The sequence below is a fragment of the Pteropus alecto genome, unplaced genomic scaffold, assembly GCF_000325575.1.
Source record: "Pteropus alecto unplaced genomic scaffold, ASM32557v1 scaffold3, whole genome shotgun sequence".
Taxonomy (NCBI): Eukaryota; Metazoa; Chordata; class Mammalia; order Chiroptera; family Pteropodidae; genus Pteropus; species Pteropus alecto.
Window position 1 is genome coordinate 1915399 of NW_006442484.1, and position 21325 is coordinate 1936723.

At 45.4% G+C, this 21325-nt stretch overlaps 1 protein-coding gene across 1 annotated transcript in view; it reads right to left on the bottom strand.

Annotated features, from left to right (window-relative positions):
• Positions 1-21325, bottom strand: part of RUNX1 (runt related transcription factor 1) — a 228218-nt gene that overhangs the window by 89361 nt on the left and 117532 nt on the right. The window contains exon 3 of the mRNA XM_025039570.1: positions 3929-3967. Coding sequence (XP_024895338.1) covers positions 3929-3967 — 39 coding nt within the window. The remainder of the gene's footprint in view (positions 1-3928; positions 3968-21325) is intronic.

Genomic DNA, 21325 nt, shown 5'->3' on the forward strand with positions numbered 1-21325 from the left:
GGCTCGCCCGCGCCGAGGCTCCGCCCCGCTGCGGACCGCGGCCCTGCGGCTTTCTTTGCACACCCGTGCGGTTGCGCGGCCGTGGGCCCCGGGACTGCAGTGCGCAGCGGCACCGGTGGCGGCCGCGGGCCGGAGACCGAGGAAGTGGAGGAAGAGGCAGGCGGCCGGCCGGCCCAGAGAGGACTCAGGCCCGGAACGGCTCGGGCCCGGAGACCAGCCAGAGGGAGACGCCCCGCGCGCCCTGGAGATGCACTGGGTGCCGCGAGGCTTCCGGAGCCTGGGCCGGAGCTCCCAGGCGGCCGCCCACGGCTGAGCCTCCGCTTCCCCGGCGTGGGTGCGATGCCACCGCGATGGGGACGGAGGGCCCAGCGCCCGGCGGGAGAGCAGCTCTGCGGGACCCCAAGCCTCGGTTGGCAGCGGAGTGGCGCTGATTCATTTAATGAGGCCAGACGGTTCTCGGTCTCCACAACATAGTTTTTGTGTTTTTAGTTTTCTCTCTTGGCTTGTTTTCTTTAATTGGTGTTATTCGCCGTGTCTGGGCTGCGCCTTAATTACGCAGCGCGCCTCGCTCCGGCCGAGCGTGCTTAGCGGCCAGCCAAGGGGGTTCTAAGTCACGAGACCCCCAGAGAACGTGCGACTAAAGTGGAAAGCATCCGCTGGGCTCACTCCCTGTCCTCGCAGCAGCGGCTCCCCCGCCGGCGGGTCGCTCGAGCCCCACACCCACCTCCAGCTCCCCGGAAACGGCCCTGACTTCTCTCCCCGCCCCTGCGCGCGCGAGAGGCCACCGGCGCCGAACCAGCCCGGCTTCGCGCACGGGCGGGAACTTCCCTGGGCTGCCATCCCCGCGGCGTAGCGGGCTTTTGCGCGGGGCTTACAGGAGCCCCGCCCTGGCGCATTGTCCCCGCGCCGGGAGTTCCCTCCTCCGTCGCGGGGTCCCTCATCCTCCCGGGAGGGCGCTCACCCACTGTCTCCTCACATGGAGCACCCAACTTAAACTCAACTTCTGCTCCCTCGAGCCCTCACGCGCCCCCCGCTGGGCCCCTCCCGCCCGCCGCCTCCTTCCTCCGCGGCCGACGCGCGGCTGGGGTCCTAGGTGGCCGCTGCCGTGCCGGACTCTCTTCGAGCCCGGCTGCTGCGGCCTAACGGAGGCAGGGGCGTGGCGGGCGCCCCGGCTGCTTCCCTTGCCCCAGGACCTGCGAGGCCAGGCGGACTGCACCGCTCGGCCGGAGCTGGACGCGGACTGAGGCCGGACGCCAGGGGGCAGCAGCCGCCCTCGCTCGGCGCCCCGGGCGGCGGCGCAGCGCGCCCAGGAACGCCCCCGACGGCGCGGAGTTCGGCTGCCCGCCCTCCTCGCGGCCTTTGGGTCGCTCTTCTAAGAACTTCAGTATGGGGAGAAATGACAGGAAACGGCCGCTCGAGTCATCCTGAGCAGCCGCGTCCCGTTCCTGCTGCCTCCGCGGCTGAGCAGCGGAGCTAGTGGCGCAGGCACCCTCGGGCAGGGGTCCCAACGGGCCCGCGTCGGGGTTCCTTCCAGAAACCCCTTTGCCCGTGCACCGCGGCCTGCCCGTCCCGGGCCGTCGATGCTCCAGGCGTCCGGGCGCCCTGCTGCCTTCCGCGCTTCTCCCCAGGGGGGCCCATTCCCTCGCTCCTTTTGGCGAACCCCGGGACGCTCCGGGAACTGCCAGTACGCAGCTGCATTTTGTTTTACTGGGTCTGGGGGTCCCAGATAGAAAACTCTTTTGTATTTTTATTTAAAATGGATTTTGAAGAAGCCTCATTTCCAGTATAAAGACCCCCAAACATCTGCTCTCCACGTTGGCCGAGTGCAGTATTTTAAATATTGCACTGTCACCAAACCTGGCTGCCGCCCCCCTGCCCGGGCTCGGCCCTGCGGGTTCTGGAGGCGAGTTCGGGGCCAGTGAAACCCTTGTGCCTCCGCCCAAATGCAGAGTCGGCGCCAAGTGCATCCCCCGGGACCTCCCCGGTGGCGCGGGGTGCGGCGGAGTTGAAGATGGGTTCTGGACTCGGGAGGGACTGGGGCATCCTCGCCTCGGAAAGGTCGGAGAAGGCTCCTCTGGGGCTCGGGCGGTTGGAAACCCTAAACCCTGCGAGGGGCTGCGGGTCGGGCTCCGCGGCAGTCTCCCGGCGGGAGTCAAGTTCCCTTCCTTAGTAAGCAGAGAGGTACAGCGATAGATGCACCAAGTGCAGACTTTCAAGGGCAGCACCGTGGGCTCTGCTTAGCTGAGTCTCAACCAACAAATCCCGAAATCGAACGCCGACGAGGACGATAATAGCAAGGAAAGTTTTTGCTGATTTATTCTAAACCGGGCCGCGGGGCATTTTGGGCTCCCGGACCCGCGCTGGCTCCAACTGCGCTCGGCGGGGCACACTTGCAAACCAGAAACAAACAAACAAAAAGGGCGCCTTCCTTCTCGGGGAACTAAAATGAATGGAAAGCAGGTAGCGTGGGACTTAACTAAGGGATACCGGGAACCCCTTAGTGTGAAGGGCTTTATACCGAGCTACTAAAGTTCAGTAACATCGTGTACGAAATGAATGCCTTTCCACCAAGACCAATAATTTCAGCGGCAGCATAGACTTTTCCTTCCTCTTCCTCTCTGTGAGAGAAAGGAAAGGAAACTACCACGCTCACTCCTAGTGTTCCCCTGGAATAATACTGAAATTTACTTTAGCCTTAATACAAAAACAAAAAAAAAAAACAAAAACAAAAAACACGAAGCGATGTGTTGGGCGGATGCTATATGACAGATTCTTCCCAATTTGCTGCATGAGGGAACTTTCAAAAAGGCTCATAACAGGGATGGAATGTAAGTTTTCACAGTGAATTTTAAAAGTAGTATTTGGTTAGTTGAAGGAAAAATAACAATTTCCTTGGAAAATAATGACAGCTCATTGACGTTTTTCTTCTACAACTTTAGGTCAATATAAAACTGTAGGTCGTCTCAGAAAATAAGTATTCTACATTTTTCCTTTTTCAAAACCCTCTCGAAAATAAAATATGCATAAAGATGGAATTTAGAATCTCAACCGTTTTTCTTAAAATCAAAATTCCCTTCCACGAGAAATCTATTCCAAGAATAACATTTCTAAAAATTTAATATTTCTGAAAGAATTCTATTTTCAATACCCTTTAAATGAAAACAAAAACCAGAGAGTGTACTTTGCTAGTGGTTCTGAATCAAATTACTGCAGTTGGCACTTACGTCACAGAGAAAGAGAACATTCTGATGAAGCGTAACATGTTCATGTGTGTACAAATAACCTACTAGACGCAGCATCCAGTTTTCAACATTGCAGTTAAATTAAGTATCCCCCACCCCTCGTTCTGGAGGAGCTTTGAGGTTATTTCCCTTTTGAAATCTAACTCCTTAGTTCTTCCACTGCCTCCTTCCTCCATGTGAATGTTTCCATAGGATGCTGGGGTTGACGTGTGACTATCTCTAACTTTGGAAGTCAATTGTGCAGCTCGCAAGTAGCAAACTGAGAAAATTTCAAAATTAATCCTTTGCAATTTTAGGTATGCTTAGTAAACATTTTACCTTAATAAAAATTTTACATTGCCACTGCCATAACACAGGTAATAAACTAGATTCTAACAGATAGAAACCAAGCTCTATTTTTTTTTTTTCCAGAGAGTCATATAGAGTCATTTAATAACAGCAGAGTGCATCTGTGGTAAACGCTATAGCACTGAGGGTATCATTTAAGGTTTCGCTGGAATGTTTTATATGGTTTGACATTTACTATATGGAGAAGAGCTTTTAAATATTTCTGAATCAGCAAAAGAAGGCTTAATTATTTGGTTAATTTATATCATAAGATATTTATAAGATACATAGATTAAATCACGTATATACATATATACAAATGTGCATATTTTATAAATATAATTTGGAATCTAACATACCGTGAGTTTCTCTAGATGGATTCATTCCGTGTATACATTCTGAAAGAACAGAAAGGAGAAAAATAAAAATAATTATATGACCATACTGATAACAAAAAACAAATTGACTTATAGTTAATGAATTTCATTCTAATTGCAATAAGTGCATGTATAAAAACTAAATTTCCCCCTCTCATTTTTTTTTTTTGCTAGCTTATTGCCTCTCATACTTTCTAGCACTAGAGATTTTATAGCATGTTGTCCAGCTTTGGCACAAAAATAGCTTAAAACAGTAAATCAGCAAATAAAAAATGATCTGTCACAGATGCACATGGCTTTATGCTCCTTCGACCAGCATTTTCCACTGCTGGCTAATATTGAATCTTTAATAGAATCACCTTGTTTAAGCTCTACCTGTGATATAAATGTGATTTATTTAATGAACGTTAGAAATACATTTGGAGGGTGTAGGAATGAATCAGAATTTAAGATGAAACTGAAACTAAACCTTAATGCAAAAACATTTTAAAATGTGTAATACAGCAGAGGCTAAATGCAAGAAGTGAAAATACAAATGATTTAAAGTGATGACAATAAACAACTTGGAATACATCTGCTGAAGGAAACAAACTGATAAACATGATAAACATGATAAACAAACTGATAAACATTACTTCCAAGGATAGGACATTTTAGAAATGTTCCCTCTTTGCTTGCTTTCCTTTCTTTCCCTTAGCTAAGAGGGTAGATTATTTGTACTCACATTTCTCATTCTTGAAATAACAGATGATATCCTTTATTGAAAATTGTCATATGACAATTTCCAAATAGGAATCACTTATTATATACTGCTGCGTGTATAGTTATAGCTAAATCCATTAAGCAAAGTCATAGGAAGCTGCTTTTCTTTCCCTTGAATATCTCTGTGTAATGTTCTGAACTTGAAATTACTCTCTTAGCCTTGTATATTGATAATGGCCAGCACTCAACGATGACCATGGAGGAAATACCATTTTTCAAAGCCTCGGGATTTGAGCATTTCAAATACTGCAGATCTAAACCTTTCAACTCCACTCCACAATATTAGTACAATATAGCTTAAAAAAAACTTTAAAACTAAGAAAGGAGGTAATTATTTCAGATTTCCAGACGCTGTTTAAATAAGCAGGAGAACAAGATTTGCCGCTCCTTGGTTTTATATTTTTGCCAAAGCAAAAAAAAAAAAAAAGCAGCCAAAATAATAAGAGGTTTTGAAGGACTGCCCTATGATGAAAGATGAAAGGGATGAAATATGTATAGTTTCAAAGGCGCATCCTAAAAAAAAAAAAAAAAACACCAATATTGTAGTTTACATGCACCTAAAATGATTCCATAAAGATTTAAAAAAAAAAAAAAAGGCAGGGAAAGAATCATTTGCACTAATCATGAATGAAAAGGTAAGAAGTAACAAAATGCATAATGAAGTAAGTTTAGTTTTAATAGGCATGGATCGAGGGAATCCACAACAGTAAGATTGACCAGACAGCTGAATTTATGCCAAAGTGACCCAGCAGAACCAAGCACCCTGGGGATTTTCTCATGAGACTCTGAGAAGGCTTTCCATGTCCAAGGGTGCGAAATAGAAAGAGCAGAGTGAAAAAGAAGAGTCTCGTCCAGGCACCTAACGTTTCAGCGATGCTACGAGAAAAGCCAAGATGTTTTTTAAACCCCCGAACAAAAGCAAAAGTGAGTAGATTTTGAAAGGTGTGTATGTTTTGTCATCGAAACCTTTCTTTGATTGTCCTGTGTCTGTAGCCTTGAGAACACAGTACGCAACATTAAGATGGGAGCAGAGGGAAGCGGGAGGAGACAGGTGTCTGTAGGTGAAGCGTGTTCACGACCATGAGAGCAGAATCTGCCTATAGCCCGTGCTCCAGCTCCCTTCCCCCTCCCTCGGTCCCTCCCTCCCTTTCTTTCTCTCTCTCTTTCTCATTGAACTGCTCCTACATGCCAGGCAATGGCCAAAATGCTTTTAGATACCCTTGCCTGGCTTAATCCTTGCAACAACACCATTACCATCCCCATTTTACAGAGGAGGAAACTCATACTTGGAGGATTTAGGAAACTTGACAAGGTCACTTCACTCTTCATCTCTATGCATTCACCCCCACCCCACCCCCACATACATACGTATCCACGTATGAGTCTGAGCATGTGATAGGTTATGTTTCTTTTTGACCACAACTATGCATTTTTAATGGGTGTCCTTCGTAGAGTTCTGAAAAATTAAACTCTGACCTCATCTTTTACTTTTATCTTCCCTGTTGCATGGTCTCCATCAGAAAATATCCCTGAACTTCTTCGCCAAGCAAATCTCAAATCTGTAGGAGTCATACCTTGAAGTTACTTATGGCAATCTACAGAATTTGAGCAGTAGGTCAAGGTCTATTTAGCTGAGAGGCTTGTAAATTCCTAATACATGTAAAATGGCTTTCTAGTCTTTTCCTGCCTCCACTCCCTCTAAATGGCATCTTGAGGACCTTCCCAGAAATGAAGGATACGATTTTCCTCCCTTCAGCATCCTCTAATGCTTCCTATGTACCAGGCGCGGTGCTAGGCTCACTGGTAACAAAGGACAAATAAATGAGAACAATGGAGCATCATGGGTGCTGAGAGACACACACATGTGTGCAAGGTCCAGGGAGGTGGTGGGAGACACAGAAGGAAGAGAGGGTGGCACCACCTGGTGGGCTCAGGAAAGATTTCCTTCCTAGTAGAGGTGAACTTGATTCGACTCTTGGAGGTTGGGTAGATTTTTACCAGGTGGTTGAGAAGGCTCAAGAATGGGTTTAGGGATATGGGAAGGGACTAGGGGAGAAGTGACTCCAGGCAGAAGGAGAAGTGTGACAAAGTCACGAACCTGTGAAACAGACCCACGTGTCAGTTCCGGCAGGCTGGAGTGTAGGTTTGGGATCAGACTGGGGAGTGGCAGCTCACAAATGACACAATGCTGGCAGACATGAACACAGGCAGGTCATTGGCAGCTGACACAACCTAAAGAAATTCGAACTTCACCATAAGGGCACTGGATTCTGTCAGAGCCTTGAAATCTGGGAAATGACATAATTAATACGCATTTTAGGAAAATCTGTCAGAAATGAATAGGTGAATCGGAGGAGACAGAGAAAAGGCGCAGGGGAGCTAAAGTTGTCAGACGGGAATCGTGAGCATCTTCATTAAGGTGGAAACGATGAAGATGGAAGATGGGGCGAAGGGAGGGAGAGAAAAGTGCTCCCACCTGTGGCCCAGGTGCCATTAGCAGCAGTAAAGACTGGACGAGGACAGGGTTGGAGGTAGACATCAGGATGCAGCTGGGATGTACAGAACAGAATTGTAGGTGCCGGTGGGAAAAAACAGGAATTCAGGGCAGAGGTCTAGGATAGCAATACCGAGCTGAGTCCTCACACATCTGCAATAGTTTCAGATCGTACACGGAACATGTGCGTTGACAGGCGAGTGTTGACAGAGTCTGAGATTTAAGGGATGATCAGGAGGAGAGGCAACAACCAAGAAGACCGAGTTAGGAAGAGAAAGATGGGAAAAATAGGGCCTTACGCACGAAGGGAAGATGGGAGCTTCGAGAGGAAAGGCATGTCCCAAAGGCCAAGGAGACACGAGGTAGAGGACTGAAGAGATTGCACTGGATTTTGCTACAGGGTAACCATGGGAACCTCTGCCAGAAGAGAGTCCATGGAGCAGAGACAGCGGGATGTCAGGAAGGGGAGGGAGATGCTTGTTGAAGGAGGGAGGGGAAGGGGTACAGGGGTAGAGGGAAGAGAGCCCAAAGTTGAGGGTGTGTGTGTGTGTGTGTGTGTGTGTGTGTGTGTGTGTGTGTGTGTGTTGGATGGAAGACATATGAGAACATTCACATTTGCTGTGTGCAGGTCCCTGACAAGCAAGCTCATGAGATCCCATCTCGAACCAGCTCTCCTTGGTTTCCCCACTGCACCCTTGTTCTCCCAGTTTCCAGACTCGGACCCACGGATTTATCCTCGACTTCGTCCAATCTGTTACCAAGCCCTCCTTGGGGTTTCTTTGTTCTAATTTATCACCCCTTTCCATCCCTCGTGCCACCATTCCGGTACAAGTTCTCGCCATCTCTCACCAGATCTCTTACAAAGGGGGTTCCATGAATTCCCTACAGTACTTCCAGATTAATCTCCCACCCCCCACTTCTGCAGAACCTGTGTTTTCCTGTGCATCCTGAGTTCAGTTCAAACCGTTTAGCACAATCCTGTAGGATTAAGGTCTACCCTCCTTGCCTTCATCTTGGAGGGGGTCAGATCCTCTGCCTTAGGTGAAATTTCTTCTCAAGGACCAATCATGTTCTTCGTCATGGTCTCCATGTCCCCCGTGTGACCTTTAAACTAGACTTTGTGGCAGAGCAATCTGAATATATTGAGGAGTGGAGCGGGAAAGAGGGAAGTGATGGAACCACCAGTTCCCTGGCCTCAGGTTTCTATGTGGAGTGACATTTCGTGGCCTCTTTCCACACCCTCAATCCTCCACCATAAAAGACTGAAGAGCGCGGATCCTAGCTTTGGGAATAGAAACCAGGTGCTTTAGGTGGACTCCTAAAATGAATCCCCAAGATTTTCCACCCTAATCCCTGGGACTGTGATTCTGAGGAGATGTCATGCCCTGGTCATCCTATGTGGCAAAAGGGGTTTTTCTGGTGTATTGAAACTGGCTACTCGGTTGGCTTTGAGTCCACCCAAAGGGAAATTATTCTGGCGGGTCCAGTCTAATCACAGGAGACCTTTAGAAGCGAAGCATTTTCTCAGGCCGGGGCAGCAGTGAGGTCAGAGAAGGATATGATGTGCCTGCAGGGCTGGCTGGAAGATGGAGGAAGCCATGAACAACAATGAAACAGCAGTCTCTCTAGGTGACCCTTGGCTGACAACTGGCAAGGAGATAGGACTCCATCATGCGGCCACATGGAACTGCGTTCTGCCAACAGCCTGCAGGAGCCTGGAAAGTGCATTTTCCCTAAGCCTCCAGGTAAGAGCTCAGCTGACACCTTGACTCTGGGCTACGTGAGTCCCTGAGCCGGGAACCCAGTTGAGCCCAGCTGAACCTCTGACATACTGAATGGTGAGCTAATCAATGGGTATGGTTTAAGCTGCTAGATTGGTGTAATTTGCTAGTTTGGCAGCGATAGAAAACTAGTACGCTGACCATGCCTTTCCCTGCCCCTTATCATTTTGGGGAGACAGTGCCTGTGTGCTAGTGAGTAAGTCTCTTGGGTTCTGGGGTTCAGTGTTAGGAAGCCACGTACCTAAGCCACGCTCTCCAAAAGTCCTATTATAGATAAAGCTGGTATTTTGACCCCTGTCTGCTTGACTCCTAGTCTATATCACAGTTGGTTCTGGGTCACTGAGGAGCAAGGGTGACTTCGATGCCAACTGTGTAGTTGCCTGATTCTCTTCTGACTCACCCTCACCCCAACACAGTCACGTAACCACTACGTTTGAACGCCTTGCCTCTAAGGCTTCTTACTCCTCTTCAAATTCCCAGACAGCATTGCATGAACTGAATGTATTTCTGAAACCCCTGGGGATTTGGTTAAGTGCAGATTCTGACTCAGTCGGTTTGGGGTGGGGCCTGAGATCCTGCATTTCCAACAAACTCACAGTGATGCTGCTGCTGCTGCTGGTGGTTCAAGGACCACACTCAGAGCTGGCAAGGGCAACTGCTCAGTATCCAGCAAAACTGTGGCCAGCGCACACTAGACTACAATGTCTGAAAGGTTTTGATAAACAGCATTGCAAAAATGCTATCTCTGATTGGACTTTTTAAACTGTCATGATGAACTTAATGTGCCCCTGCCTCCAAACTCATATGTTGAAGCCCTAACTCCCAATGAGATGTATGAGGAGGTGGGGCGGGGGGAAGTGGTTAGGTTTAAATGAGATCGTGAGGGTGGGGTTCTCGCGATGGGTTCAGTGCCCTTCTGTGAGCTTCCTCTACCCCTTTCTTCCCCTATCATATGAGCGCACAGCAAGAAGGCAGCCACGTGCAAGCCAGAAAGAAGGTTCTCACCGGAACCTGACCGTGCTGGTACCCTGATCTCAGGTTCCAGCCTCCAGAACTGTGACAAAGCAAAGTTATGTATTTTAAGCCACTGGGCCTATGGTGTCTTGTCATAGCCGCCCGAGCTGACTAAGACAACTGTGATAACGACGTGGTCTTCTACCATGTTCTACCAGACCTCACGCTAAGCGCTTTACACGCGTCGTTCCATCTAACCCTCTCGCACAGACGACCCATAATTATTCCTTTCTCCTTGTACACGAAGAAACTAAGGGTCAGTAATTGGCCCAATCTGAACCGACGCAGTTCGCTCTGGAGTGCCCAGTCGTAAGCAGGCAGCAAAAGCACCTTGACAAACGGTTTATATCAGGATGCTGTTACCAGTCAGATTTCTCTGCTAGATCTTGACAAGTTGCCTTTAAACCATCTGGGCGTTTTTTTTTTATTCGAGAGCAGTGCTGTCCGACAGAAATATAATGGGAGCCATATACGTAATTTAAAATGTTCTTGTAGCCACATTAAAAAGTAAGGAGAAATGAATGAAATTAACTTTGATCATATATTTTATTTAACTGAGGATATCCGAAACATTTTCATTTCAGCATGTAATCAATATAAAATTATTGAGATTTTTTTTTTACATTCCTTTTTTTTTTTTTTTTGTAGTAACTCTTCAAAATCTCATGTGTATTTTACATTTATAGCATATCTCAATTCAGTCTAGCCACATGGCAAGTCCTCAAAAGCTAGCTGTGGCTAGTGGCCACTGCATGGGACAACGTAGCTCTAAGGTGACCACTCAAAACACAATTCACCTTGAATAGCAATTTTGCTACTATTCTGCTAGCACTCGAGTGAGCCCTATGCTCCACCTGCTGCTGGCGAAGCCCATTAAGTAATGGTCTTGACTCACATTTTCCCTGTGAGCTGTCCTGAAGCAAAGTTCAGAATTTTTATTACAACATCACTTGATTGACTCAGAGGCAGAGGGACACACATTCACAGCGACAACTGAACTGCAAAGGCCAGCTAACCACTGTCCCCACCGCTAATGCACTGTTCACAACCACGGATGAGCCACAAGTCAGCCTCGTGCATCATTCGTTTCCACTTAAGGTTTACCAGCCGCCGAGGGCTCAGCCTGGACTGTAATAGTGCGTTGGTTTCTTCTGGCTCTGAAAGAATATTACCAAAGCGTCTCTCATCCCTTTCTTTTCATAGCAAAGCTAATTTTCTATGAATTTCGTATAAACAACACAAATTAGAAGAAGAGGTTCATTTTTAAAAAATAGGTCATGGTTTAAAATAGAATTGCAAAGTGTGGAAATGATACACATTCTCAAATAGCAATTCCTATAGACAGGTTTATTTTGAAATATAGCATATAGATTTTTTTAAAAAAACCCACAGTATGTCAATTTGTTAGCAATCTTCCAGTTAAAAAACAGTAAGAGTTCGATTCAGTGAGGCGCTTCCGGTCTGTTATAAAGTGGATCCAAACTAATTCAGAAGAAATAACAAAAAAGGGAACAAAGAACAAACGCATCCCTGTTCTACTCTATAATTTACATAAAATTGAGATTAGAGAGAAACAAATATTTACTTGTAAATGTTAACTTTATTTTATTACCACAAGTATTTAAAATATTAAAGTTCAGCCTTTACACTAATTGTGTTTTCTCCATGTCAACCCAATTAGTGAGGTTTCACTATGTACTGTATTCACTAGGTACTAAAATAATAACGAAAAACTATGGGCATAAAACATAGTCCAATTCCTTTATCCTTTAGAATTAATAGCTATAAGGCTCTTTGTTGTTAGTGTTACAAATGTTAATATCTCAAATTGGTGCTTTTTTCTCCCACGGAAATAAAAATTTTCCTATCTACGATTCCCCGCAGACTATAGAGAAATTTCCCACAAATATAGCAGAACTCTTTAGAAAGGGAACGAAAAAACTTGAGATGGATCTTGGGTGCCCAGTCACCCGTCTGTCTTGAACATGAGAAGTCTACCTATGAATCAAGAGTAAGATGTGCAGTTACCTGTGAAAGAATTGCTTAAATATCTGTATTAATTAATTAAATAAGAAACTGCCACATACTGGTGTTAGAGTGTTCTGTGAGCACTCAAAGACAAATCCTTTCGTATTAATTCTGCTATCCTCAAATTTGGAAAACAGAGTTTTATGAAACAGAGGGCTAAGACTATATCACTCTCGTTCTTTCTTGTGAGGTCATGGAATTATCATACTCCACAAAAACTTTAAAATCTTGTGTTGTAGTATGAAATAAAAAAATAGCTTAAAAAGTCAGCAATAATGTAAGCGATCATTCTATGTAATTACATAATTGTATTTTTTAAGTTTCATAAAAATCCTAATATCTGCATTGTAATTAGTCCATTTTTTTCATATTATATTAATAATATTATGTAATTGATGTTCTAGAAATAATTCCATTTTTATAGATAATGTGCCATACACCGAAATGGAATGTTAAACTTTTTTTTAGAGACTTCTTACGAAACATTGCTAATTTCTCAAAAAATGATTGTCAGATTTAAATGTTTCAATTTGATTGATTTGGACCTGCTTAGAAAAATGATATAATTTAAGTCTATTTTCTAAAAATTGAAGCAAATGTTGCTATTTTTTTTGAATGAATAAATGGTGCCAGTCCTATAGAGTTCACCTCTTCCTGAAATGTCTAGAGGAAAAATGAAAACGCTATTTAACAAAATTAAACAAAACACCTGAAAATAGATAGTATCTATTAGCTAATTTCTAATTTATACTTATAGGTATGATGAAAGCAATATACAGAGATCATCCAAAAAATTATTAAGAATGATTAAGCACACAAATAAAACTTGAAGGCTTTTTGGTCATATATTTTGCAGAGTAGGTTTTTTTTTTTTTTTTTTCCTAAATAGCAAGAGCAAAAGACAGATGATTGCCCAAGTGTGATGACAAATGAGCCCCAAATGAACACTAGTTCATCACTATTTGAACTACTGACAATGAGTGCACTGATGTTTAGAGACTCTTTCTAAAACACTCCCATTTTTCTTGTTTCTCTAGTTACTTTAACAGTTCAAGTGCATTTGAAGATCATGTATCTTGAGGATGAATTCAAAATATCCCAGATCAAGATTATTTCATTTCTGCAAAAATTGTATAGTTTCTAAAATAGGAACGATTTGTTTAGCCAAGAACTCTTCTTTACCGAAGACACCAAACAACGAAGTGGACTTCTAAGGAGGAAAGAAAAAAACTTGACCAAAGATGCCAGTGGAGGCTGCACATTTTGTCTGCAAACACCACGCTGAGTTGTCAGACAGAGCCAGGTCTCCGTTCAACTGAGTGAGGGGCAGAGACTGCCCGGTGCACTCAGCCTGGGGCACCTAGGCGGACCCTCTCCCTGGACCCACATGCTGTTCTGGAGATCATTATTCAACACCGGCAAATTGAACAATGACATGAAGTGAAGTGCAAGATGTAGATTTTCTTCTCCCTCAGTAACCCAGCTCACAAGAGAATCCATTTCTTTTCTTTTGGCCTCAGGCATATATAGGCGAGCAATTTCCATTTTGTTACTGAAATGATTTCCCCCCCTACCCTTCCCAATTAGAGTGGAAATGGATTAAGACCTCGGATTAACCCTTTGGTTACTAGGAATGAGAAGGAAGTAAAATTACATGGAAGTTTTATTTTCTCTTTTGTGTATAATGTATATTTTTTCCGATCACGAGAAATGAAGATTTGATTAATCATAGCTTCCTTAAGAGACATGTCTTTAGTGGAAGGTGATACTGCCATAAGGTAAAACAGCATCAGAAAAACTTCTTTAATGAGAATATTATAATGTTACTTGTCATCTTGATATTTAAAAGTGTCCTAGAATTCTTGTGAGTAAGATTAGATACGAATTTAGATACGAACTAGAAAGTTATGCTGAAGCAACAAACTGTGCTTTGATCCCTATACTATGGAGAATGGATACAGCAAAAGTGGAATCTTGATTTTTACTTGCTCGAAATATCTGGAGCTAGAAAAGTATGGATGAATTTCTAGACATTGCTGAATTACCTGAAACTTATCAAGTAGCTTTTTTTTTTCTTTCTAAAAATAAAACCTCCTATAGAAAAATATCTCCTCTTTATTAATTTTTAAGATTTTGGAATGTTGAAGTCCAAAGTACATATAACCCCTCAGTAGCGAACTGTGAATAGAGACCCTTCTCTCTGCTGGAGGTCTGTTTTGCTTTGAACAGAAGAGAGAGGGCACACTGTCTTGTGTTATAGATCAGCATTCCTAAAAAAAGCTAAATTCTCCTCTGTGACAAATTTGTGGATCTTGAAAAGTAAACATGGTCCTTTTCTATTTGTTAGAAGAAAACTAATATATAAATGTTTATCGATTGGCTTAGTAGGCCAAGGAAATAATTTATTATATCAGAGACAGGCTGGATAGCATAATAACAGCTTATCAATGCATTGGATTTGGGCTATGTTAGGTTTTAACGGGTTTGGAGGGTCATCTACGTGAAGGCAAGAGACTAGGTCATTTGACCCTTGAGGATCCACCAAGTGTCCAGTCTATGAGGAGAAAGCTGTGGCATCGATTTGTCAAAAGTGAAAACCTTATTTATGCTAATAGGGTTATGATGACCAAGCAAATTTTAGTGGATAAATAATGATAGTCTCCAGCATTTATTGAGCTACTTCTGATCTCCAGGTATTGTGGCCAGGGTTTTCCACACATCATCTCATTAAATCCTCCTGATAATTCTATTAAGTTTGGAACTATTATCCCCTTAGGCTTCAAGAGGTTAAATACCTTGCCATTAGCCACATAGAGATGAAGCAGGGGAGTAAGAACTTGGCCAGGTGCGCAGAGAAATGAATCTTTGAATTGTGTGTATTTTTAAAAACAATGTTGTTCTTCATAGTTCTCATTCAAAAAGTTTCATAGACATGACTTTGCAAAAGGATGCCTTCACTTCAGGCAGCCCCTCCCAGTTCAAGGGGGTTTGCAAACAGGTACACTCTAGAAGTATGCTACGAGAAAATGAGCTGCTTTAGAAACCAGATAGATGGATAAATATTTCAACGACTTTTCCAGAATGGTACTTAAGGAACAGAGTCCATCTCAATTTGGGTTTGAGCCTATGGCCTTATGGTTTAAATATAAAATGCATTAAAGCCCTTTATTTAGAGACCCATATGCCATTTTTAGGGAGCAGCCCCAGGTCTCTTTCTGACTTTAGTGGGAGTACAATGCAAATAGGTGTCTGATATTGTCATTAGTATCCATTATTTATTAGGACTTGATGGTGTTTTCAAACCAGAAGGGTCAGAAGCTGCCCTATGGTAGAAGGTTGGCTGTCAGGACGATGCTTCCTTAGCGTGCAGACTTGGGGAAATCATAGGATTTATTATTCCCACAACAGAGAAATCATTTCAGACCGAGACACCGTCACAGGACAACCCCACTCAGCATTCACCCGTGGGTCCAGAAGCTCATCTCGACTTCTGATTTAGAAAAAAGCAGGACACTGCCATGCGAAAAGTTTCTGAACAGTGATTTCCAAACCACAGATTGTAACCCATTAATTGGTTGTAAATTAAAAATCATAACAGCAGTTATTATACCAGAAAGAAAAGAAAGGGAAGAAAAAAGAAATAGAAGAGAATAAATGAAACAGAACTATTCTCAGATAGGAAGAGCAAGTATTGCTTCCGGAAGCCCCTTTTTTAATGGCTGGCTTCATCTCCTGAGCTGTGCATAGAATTCACTTTTTACTGTTGCTTGCTATTCTGAGAAGTTCGAATGTTTTTTTTTTTCCCTTAGTGTTCAATTTATTAGGTGACTCAGCGTGTGATTCTCTGTGACTCTCTGCAGGTCCCCTAAACTTTCCCGGCCTCAGTTTCTTCATTGGTCAAGTCTAGAGCCCTGCCATGATCAAACGGTCATGGAGAAGATCAAATTAAATCATGACTGCTGACGTACTTCGAAAAACCAAACACGGTCATCAAAAGTGGAGGATTATTATAAGACAAGTCAGGGTGACACTGTTTGAAGGCCACCTTTCTGTGGAATAGGATCCAGTCATTATGAGCAGTGAGAAGTCTTAGCAAGCGCTTCGTACAATCCATTTGCTTTGTGGAGAGAACAGGAAGCTCTAAAAAATGAGTGGTTTTCCAAGGTCCCAGAACAGTGACCAATCTGGGACCCCAGAACCCGTTACTCAGTGGCCTTCCCCCCAAACCTGTCACTCCTCAACAGCTGTGCTGTTACGTCTTTAAAAAAAAAAAAGAAAAAAAAGGGAGGGTCTTATAAAATTTTATTTACAGAAAATTTCTAATTCACGAAAAGCTAAATCGATCTCTTTCCTTTCAAACTGGTTTCCTGATTGCAATCGCATAAATTAAACTCCAGCCCCCTCCTCCCAGTCATAGGAACTGAGTAATAAATCTCCAAGAAGAGATAGCGAGAATCCTTTGAATGTCTCAAGAAATAAAGCAATAAGATGCAAAGAATAAATATCACTCATCTCTCACCTGAAATGTGAACCAGGAAAGGAGTTTTAAATTGTATTGGAAAGAAAGAAGGAAGAATGTGTCTTTCCTCTCTTTAATAGTTTAAATTGAAAGTAAAGGGTGGACCAAAAAAATGTCACCCAAAATGTCCTATTTTTCTCTCCAGGAGGAACGAGGGGTATAAAACGTGGACGGGGATGACACAGCAAGGTCGTTGCTCAACGTGGTGTTGTAACACTGTTTTAACTGTCACTGAGGGCTGCGACTATTGCATCAACTCGCCTGCAAGGTGTTTCCTGGGCTTTGCAGACAGGACGGTTCGGGGGGAGGCGCCATCTCCATTCTTGTGCAGGCCAGATAAAGCCTTCTGCTCTGGGCCACTGTCTTTTAGTGCTGAAGTTGGAGATAACACCGTTTCACACCCTGCTGCCCCAGGCCTGCTTTCCCAATGTGTAGGTCTTTATTGCTTAAGTCTTTTGTGTGCAGTTTTATCATCTTTCTCCAAAGGTCATTTGTCAAAGGCAGCCTTTGAACTTCTTTTGCATATACATTGAATGTGACCAAGGAGTCAGGATATGCGAAGGGCTTATCTTATACTTCTAAAGAAAGGGAAACAAAGTCACGAGGTTTGTTTCCGCTGTCATAGATCTTCCTGGAACTGGTGTGGCTGGGACTAGTGTGCCGGTGATGGTGATGGTGATGCCTGCTGGGGGAGCAGCTGTGTTATCTTGTTTTTTATCTTTAAGGTGCTATGCAACAGATTGCCCTATGCAACTATTTTATGCCCTTTGTCTTCACACAAATTAAAACTGAATGCCAGGGTGGTGCGAAATGCTAGCAGCCCACTCGTCTTGCATTGAACTAAAGATCCGCTGTGGGTGGGGTGACTTCAGGGTCCTGTTCACAGGCCTCCGCATGGACACCTCGGTAGATGGACCCTGTGTCCTCTTCCTTGTGTCCACTGTGATCAGACCACAGCCAGGCTCTTAACGAGACCCTTGCTTTGCTCTCATTTGATATGACTCTGCCTGGAATTGAGCGCCAATCCTTGCGAGAGAAATTAATGCTCGCTCAAATTATTCATATCGCCTTTATACGGAAAACAGATGGAATTCATTTGAATCGCATCAGAAACATTTATACTGTTGTCCCTCCTTTTTCATTTTTGGCATATTTCACGTCAAGCCCTACCCTCCGATGGTGAGGATCGGACCAGAAAGGAGAGGAGGCGGCACGGATGATGGAGGGAGCACGGGTCCCTTCTCTGGGCACAGAGGGAGCTTCTTAATGCCACTCGCATTAAGTCCAGAACTTGCTACTGCAAACACAGAGACCACATCGCATTTCTTAAAAACAAAAACAAAAACAAAAACAATAAACGGATGCTGTTCTGTTTGATGTCCTGCCAGGCCCCAGAGGGAGATGCGGGGGGTGGCCGGTTGAGCTGCTCCCCGAGTCTGGTCATCCCTCACGAGAGAGGATGAACGGACGTCCCGGCTGGAAATTACAGAGGAGTGAACACAGCTTTGCGAGATTAAAACTTGACCTTCGGGGTTGTGGGTGCTCTCGCCGGATTTCCTCGGCTCACATCACACCCCACCTTTCTCTTTCCCCTTTTCCTCTTCCTTTTTGAAACAAATACCCTCCGGGGTGTGAATGAGACCAGGCCCGTGTGGCCCTTGGAGCGAGCCAACGAATTTAGTTTTCCACGAAACAAGATGGACATAAACTGGCCCTGAAATCAGCTTCCACAAACCAGCCCCAGAGCTGGCTGTCTTCACCGTCGAGCCCTCTCTGTTTCCCATGGGCTCGGGGACTTCCGACTCCCTCTGCCTGCTGGCCTGGGAAACCGAAGCCGGCGTTGTGGGCCTGAGTCATGCCTCGTGGCTCCCCGGTGTCTGGCAAGTGAGCAAATGCTGCTACGCTGCTATGCTGCTCTCCCCCACCGGCTGGAGAGCTCAAGCCTCTCCCAGGTCTTATTTTTCTCGTTTTTGTAATTTCCTGACGGAGATAATTTTCCAAACTTTTTTTTTTTTTTTTTGGCCTGGTGGGGAATTCATTTAGGCTTCTGGGAACTAAGAACAAATGAACTGTCTTTCTGAAGTCCAGAACTGCATAATGAAAGCTAAATGCAGAGGCGAAAGTCTCTCTCACCCTCGGTCCTCTCCATCACCAGCCCGCAACGGGAGAATAAAGCTCCCCTCCCCCACTGGAACCTGGCACCTGTTCTGAGAGCACCGGGCAGAGCCCCCTACACACTGGACAGTCCAGACCTGCCCCCTGAGTGGGTGCCCTCCTCACCTGGCCAGCACTGGGCACTGTGGGTAGGTGTGTCTGTGAATCGTACACCTGTTGGGACTCCTAATATTTGTTTAAATATTGCGTAATACGTTAATAACAAGACCTGTGAGCCTCTGCTGGGATTTCCTGGGGGTAGTAGGGGACATCTGATTGGGAGAGAGGGACGCTTTCTGCTCTTGGCTGATAAAGCTGCTCCCCGTGGTAGCACAGGACCCAGGGGGACACAGAGAAGGTGCTCAATAAACATTTGCTAAACAAAAGTTGGTGAAAATCAACATCGAAAATGCATTTTTGGGGATAATGTAGGGAATAAAGGAGTTATTGGCACTAGCAGCAACCCGTGTCTATGAACCGAGCAACCGAGTAGCAGACACCTTGCAGACAGCAGCCCAACGAGTGGGGGTCTTGTTCTGGACCAGCCCAGCGAGGCACGGAGAAATGGGGCATCTGCGGAGATTAGGGACCCGGTGGTCATGTTTGAACCCATGCTCCGATGGAGGAGCGGCCTGCGTTCTGCTCGGTGTTGGGGTTTGCAGTGGGAAGGAAGAGTGGCAGCCTCCTTGCCACCTGGAGACTAATGCACGCCGGATCGTGTCTGTCCCTTACCCGACCTCTGCGAGGGCTTTCCAGGGAGCTAGGATTCCAGGCCCCGGCGAAGCGGCCCAGCCCAGCCCACATCTCTGACCTCACAGAGCACCTGTATCCTGCAGCTTGTCGCCACAGCCTCCGTTCTAGCCCTCAGATATACCAACTTCCGCCCCAGGACCTTTTCACCTCCCTTCCCTCTGCTTGGACCACTTGGCCCCACCCATGTTTCCCATGGCTGCCCATTTGTCATCTATTAAAGTGACAGCTGACCTAGCGCCACTCCCTCCCCCTGTGCTGTAGCATCATATCAGACACATACTGATTTATTTTCATCATTGCGTTCGTCTTGTCGCGTTTCTGTATCTACGTATTTATCAACTGCCTCCATCCCCCGAGTGGGTGGAAATAGCGAGGGAGGGGCTTTGTCTTGCTCGTTGCTGGAGAGCACCCAGCATCAAAAAAAGTGCTTGGAACTGCGTAGATTCTCAATAAGTACTTTTTGTAAAAGAAAAGAAAGAGAAAGCAAGCAAGCATAAGTGAATGAATGAGTGAGCGAATGAATGAATGAATGATGATGAACTGTAGCTGCCACGTCCTCTCCAGTCTGTTGTCCGGAGTCAGCCCAGACCTCAGAGTGAAGAGATAACTGCTTCCTGGTGATGAGTAGTGAAAAAACCCCTCCCTTTGCAACTTGCTCTTTAAATCACTGGGTTCTAGTAAACTCCAGAAGCCGGGGACCCTCCTCTGGTTCTTGACTCTTGGGGCACAGAGAGTTCTGGAAGCCGACAATATAAGAAGCCACTTCAGAGTGATAAGCACAACCAGGCAGCAGGGTAGGTGTCCCCTTCCTAACAGATTTCCTGATGCTTTGGATTTATAAATGGATGGTGTTTCTCACTCACATGGTAACCATTTCTGGCCAAATCGAAACCAAAGAAACACAATAACGAAGACTCATTATAAAGCCCTTAGTGCTAGTGCTGCCCCCACCCCCAGCTCACAACTGCAGACAACTGTTCCCACCGCTTTCCTAGTCTTTGAGGTGCAGGCTAGGTCGAGGTAGGCGGAGATTCTCTCTGCATTTGGGGAATCTGTGTCCGCTGCACATTGGAGACGCCAGATCTGTCTCAGTGTTGTTCCCAGTTACACAGACATGTATGGATGAGTGTGCCTGGGTGTGAACCACACATTCCGAGCGGCGGCAAACCAGGGTGTGGGAGCGGCCTCTGGCCTCCCACCCAGGCGGCTTTGCCTGGCCTCGTCTCGGCAGAGAACAGCAGGTGCAGGTGGGGGAAGGGGGCCTTGCGTGGGCTTTCCTCTGGGATGAGCAGGGCTCTGTGAAAAGACAGAACCAGGCAGGGCTGCCCATCCTCAGGTGAATGGAGGTGAGGATGAGGGCACCACGCCTCTTAAGCCTGGCTACTTTCTATCTTTAGTTTGGCCCCTTCGACTCTGTACTATTTTCGCTGAGGATTCAGGGCCGAATGCATCTTTTCACCACCCGGTGACATAGAGCTTCAGTTTGGGGCGGGGGTGAGGACCCTGACATCGTCTTCTTTAATAATTCACGTGGCAGCGTTGTAGGGCTACTCTTAACTGCTTCTTAAAAGTAATTAATTGATTTTATGACATATCAGTTAACACCGATGACACTGACACAAAGCTGTGTTTAGGTTCTTGTTTGGATTGCAGGACTGGATGGATTAAACTCAGCCGGAGTTTAGCTACGGAGGCTCTAAAGATATGCCTCTATAAAAAGAGAGGCTTTTAACATGGAGCGTTGTCTAAAAATCTAAGCTATATGTCCTCTCGGACCTGTCAATGGGAGAAAATATAGATTCGAGCGTGCGTAGCTGCTCAGACGTCGGACATCCAAGAGGCGCGAAGCAGTCCACTGTTGCTCAGTCCGCTCG